General features: G+C 34.7%; 1 protein-coding gene across 1 annotated transcript; it reads right to left on the reverse strand.

Moving 5' to 3' along the window:
• Positions 1–2,269: 2,269 nt before the first annotated feature.
• LOC121247897 (metalloendoproteinase 3-MMP-like) lies at positions 2,270–3,548 on the reverse strand. Its single transcript, XM_041146363.1, has one exon. The coding sequence runs from the start codon at positions 3,469–3,471 to the stop codon at positions 2,524–2,526; it is 948 nt and encodes a 315-aa protein (XP_041002297.1). The 5' UTR covers positions 3,472–3,548; the 3' UTR covers positions 2,270–2,523.
• Between the last annotated feature and the right edge of the window lie 222 nt (positions 3,549–3,770).

Here is a 3,770-nt window from a genome sequence, read left to right on the forward strand (position 1 = left end):
AAATATTTTTTGTTCAAACATGCAGTCTGTTCGAACGAAAAATTTATATATTCGATCATAATTGATTGTTCTGAAGTCATTCGAATGGTTTTGGTTGCTAGTTCGAACAGAAGCTAAAATGCGTTCGAAGGTTAATAAATTTCAACCATTCGATTTGGATATTTTACGTTCGAACGATACTCATGATACATAACTCTTAATTCAAAATATGAAACTAATATTAAATATTGTAATTAAAACATCACATTTGTTCAAATGTTCAAGTCTGAATAATAAAAAGACAAGTAAAGAAATTAAGATCTAGGATTGTGGTGGCATAGAGTTTTGGAACATCATTGATTGCCACTATTCGAACATTTTTTGGGATTGAATCTCCATCTTCTTCTGCAAGTTTTATTCTAATCTCGCCTCTAAATCCGCTGCTTGATCTAATTGAGTCTACAACTCTCTTTGCGTGGACCTCAAATGTTCTATCTCAAGCATTGTTTCCTTTAATTTTCAAGAGTTGTTATTCAATCTGACTTGAGGAGAGGATGATGATGTTGAGGAAGGTTTCACACAACGTCCTAAGCCCCTCAAATATCCAAAACGTGGTCCAAGAACTTGAGAAAAGATCTGAACATTATTGACAGATGATTCATCAGATGGAGCCGCAGCAGTTTCCTTAAGTGATATCATCTTGTACTAAAAAAAAAAATTTAAACTTATATAATTTGCTTATGCTTCAAGACTGATCCAAACACCATCACGATTGAGTCAGATTATAGTTAGTAGGAAAATGAGACTAATATTTTATTTGGGTTTGGAATTAATAGGTAATTAAGTAGTTGGTTTAGATTTAAATATGAATAATTTATGGTTTAGATTCATATTTTATTTCAATTAGGTAATTTATGGAAAATGAGACTAATCTTTTATTTGGGTTCGGAATTAATAGGTAATTAAGCAGTTGGTTTAGATTTAAATTAGGCAAATTTATGGTTTAGATTCATATTATTTCAATTAGGTAATTTATGGAAAATGGGACTAATATTTTAAATGGGTAATTAAGTAGTTGGTTTAGATTTAAATATGAATAATTTATGGTTTAGATTCATATTTTGTTTCAATTAGATAATTTAAGGAAAATGAGATTAATATTTTACTTTTATGGGTAGAATGTCACATCAGAATCATATGACTCCACTTAAAATACAAAATAATATAAATGTTGAATTAGTAATGCTTTTGGAAGGAGTCTTGAATCGGTTTATATCTTTATATGTAAGAAAATAAATGAAACTTAAAAGTTACAATAGTTCATAATGAAACATTGTTTTTAAAAGGTTCAGCGCTTCATAAACATAATACTTTAAATTTAATGGGTAAAATACTTACTTTTATGAATAGAATGTCACGTCGAAATTCTATGACTCTGCTTTTATATATAGTAATAGATTAGTAGTGCGTCACATTCAAAGGCTTTATTTCGTAAACGCTGGGAAATTATCCAAACGGGCCGGACTTGATCATCAACTTTCCAATTACACGCCACATTGTCACCCTTGTGACATCCGGCCTAACGATGATTTTTAATTTGGTCATCCGAGTCAAGTGGAGTTCTTGCACAAGAAAGAAGGGGAATGAGGCCAAGGAAGAGGAGACTGATCAAGGAGAAGACGGAAAAATATTAGTGCACTGTTAAAAATCTTATGCTACAAATTTTTTTAATCAAATTTTTTTTTTTTTTTTCCTTTTAGATTTGTTATTAACTTATTATTTTGTGTTTCTCATTATTAGTTTTCCAGTTTAATTATTTTTTTTCTTGCATCTCGTTAAATTCTAGGCATTTCATAATATTTCTAGCATCTAATTTCCCTTTTCTCCTTTTAAGTCTCGTCCTCGGCAGCCTCATGATGATCTCAATCCTCACACAACTAAAAAAGAACATCACCCTTTTTAGTTCACAAGGAACTTTTTGGGATATCAAAAGGGAGATGATCATCACAGGCTCAAAGGCTTCCATAACCTCAAAGGTACTGGTGCTGATCTGATTTTTTATTTTTATGGAAAATCAGCTAGCATTTTTTTGTTTTTTTAAGTCTATGGAAAATGAGCATTCAGTACTCTTTCTATCATCCGAAAATCTATAACAAGGCGTACTCATGAGGCAAGATCCATGAAAATTTGACAATTGTCCTCAACCATACCAACTCATTAATTTTCAACTAAACCATCATTCAAGTAAGAAAATAAAATGCACCTAATTAGCATACATTATAACTGAGCACATCAATTCATCTTAGGAGTTATAATTGCCCAAATTAACAAGATATTCACGATTATCAAAATTTGACTTTATTAATAAAGTGAAAATCCAATCTAATGCTTTAAGACATAAATCTTAACAGCTGATATATTAAACTATATCCCTCTTCTTGCCAAAACAATATGGCCTACTTCGATCATCGTCACAGTTTATTTTATAAGCAACAAATGCTTTATTCTATAATAATCTACTCCCCTTAAATTCTTAGGCATTTCTCAAACATTATATAATGCTTTAATTCCTGCAATATCATCTGCATGCAAGCCTTTAGTCACTCCTTGAGAGATTCTGGGTTCCATGATTGCTCCTTGAACTGAGCTATGCCCTAGTCCAAGAAGGTGCCCAATTTCATGCAAAGCAACTGTCTCCAAGTCAAATGCACCCGGAGTAGCACCCACGCTCCAGGGCTCATCTGCATCATAATGGAATCTTCCATCTGTTGGCGCAAATGCATGAGCAAGGGTTCCACCAGTTCCATCAAAAGGAAACCTATCTCCATGATTCCTTCTTCCAAAACCAATAGTGATATCTGCGTTTGACAGGGCTTGAGCCTGGGAGAAGGTGAAGTGGGTGTTTCCTGCCCATGTTCGAAACGCTTGTGCTACAGGACTCATGGCTCGAGTTGGGGTTCCTGGGAGAAACCCGTATGTGAGATGATACTTTGAGGATGGCCACTTTGGAGCACTTGGAGACATGAAACTATAATGGGAGACGGTATGAAATGAGCCCTTGCGGTGGTGATGCTTCTTCTTGCCCGATTGCATCGAGTTTGTGCCATTGATGATATCTGCTACGCCACAACGAGGCATCATCATCTTTGATACCGTTTCAGCATCCAAAGTCCCAGTGGCCTTTAGATGATAATTTTGCTGGTATGTTTTGATGGCAGATTCTAAGAGTTCATCAAAATCATCATCATTGGCGTGGGTGTTGTTTTTGGTTTTGTGATAATAACCAAAGTTTTCAAGATACATTTTGAGGTCATGGATACCTTCGAGCTTCTCACCCTTGTGGCATCCTTGAAGATGCTTGAGAAATCCAAAGGGTGATGTTTTTTGGTCCAAAGAGTGAGGTGGAGTTGTTGCATGAGAAAGGAAAGGAATGAGGGCAAGGAGGAGGCCTAGAGTGATCAAGGAGAAGAGGGGAGATCTTTTAGCAGCCATGAGTACTACTAAATGGTGAAATCAAGCAATTAAGGTGTAGGGATGAATGTTGCAGAAGGCTCATGGATTGGATGCTATTTATAGACTGTTAATAACCGTGTCTAGTATGTTAATGTGGTGGGATCATGCATGTGATCTGAATTAGTGTGAAAGCATACCCATTTTTCTTGGGCATATTAGTCAATTGAACATGAAGTATACGTTAATAATTTGGACCAACAAGTAAAATATTCCATTTACAACTTATTTTGGACCAAGAAGCAACTTTAGGACGTCAAGGTTTATCGACGAGGACTTGA

Source organism: Juglans microcarpa x Juglans regia, chromosome 1S (genome assembly GCF_004785595.1).
Source record: "Juglans microcarpa x Juglans regia isolate MS1-56 chromosome 1S, Jm3101_v1.0, whole genome shotgun sequence".
In the NCBI taxonomy this organism is placed as follows: Eukaryota; Viridiplantae; Streptophyta; class Magnoliopsida; order Fagales; family Juglandaceae; genus Juglans; species Juglans microcarpa x Juglans regia.

Excerpts from the sequence above, each read along its gene's own strand:
- LOC121247897 (XM_041146363.1), bottom strand. The coding sequence starts at position 3,471 with ATGGCTGCTAAAAGATCTCCCCTCTTCTCCTTGATCACTCTAGGCCTC.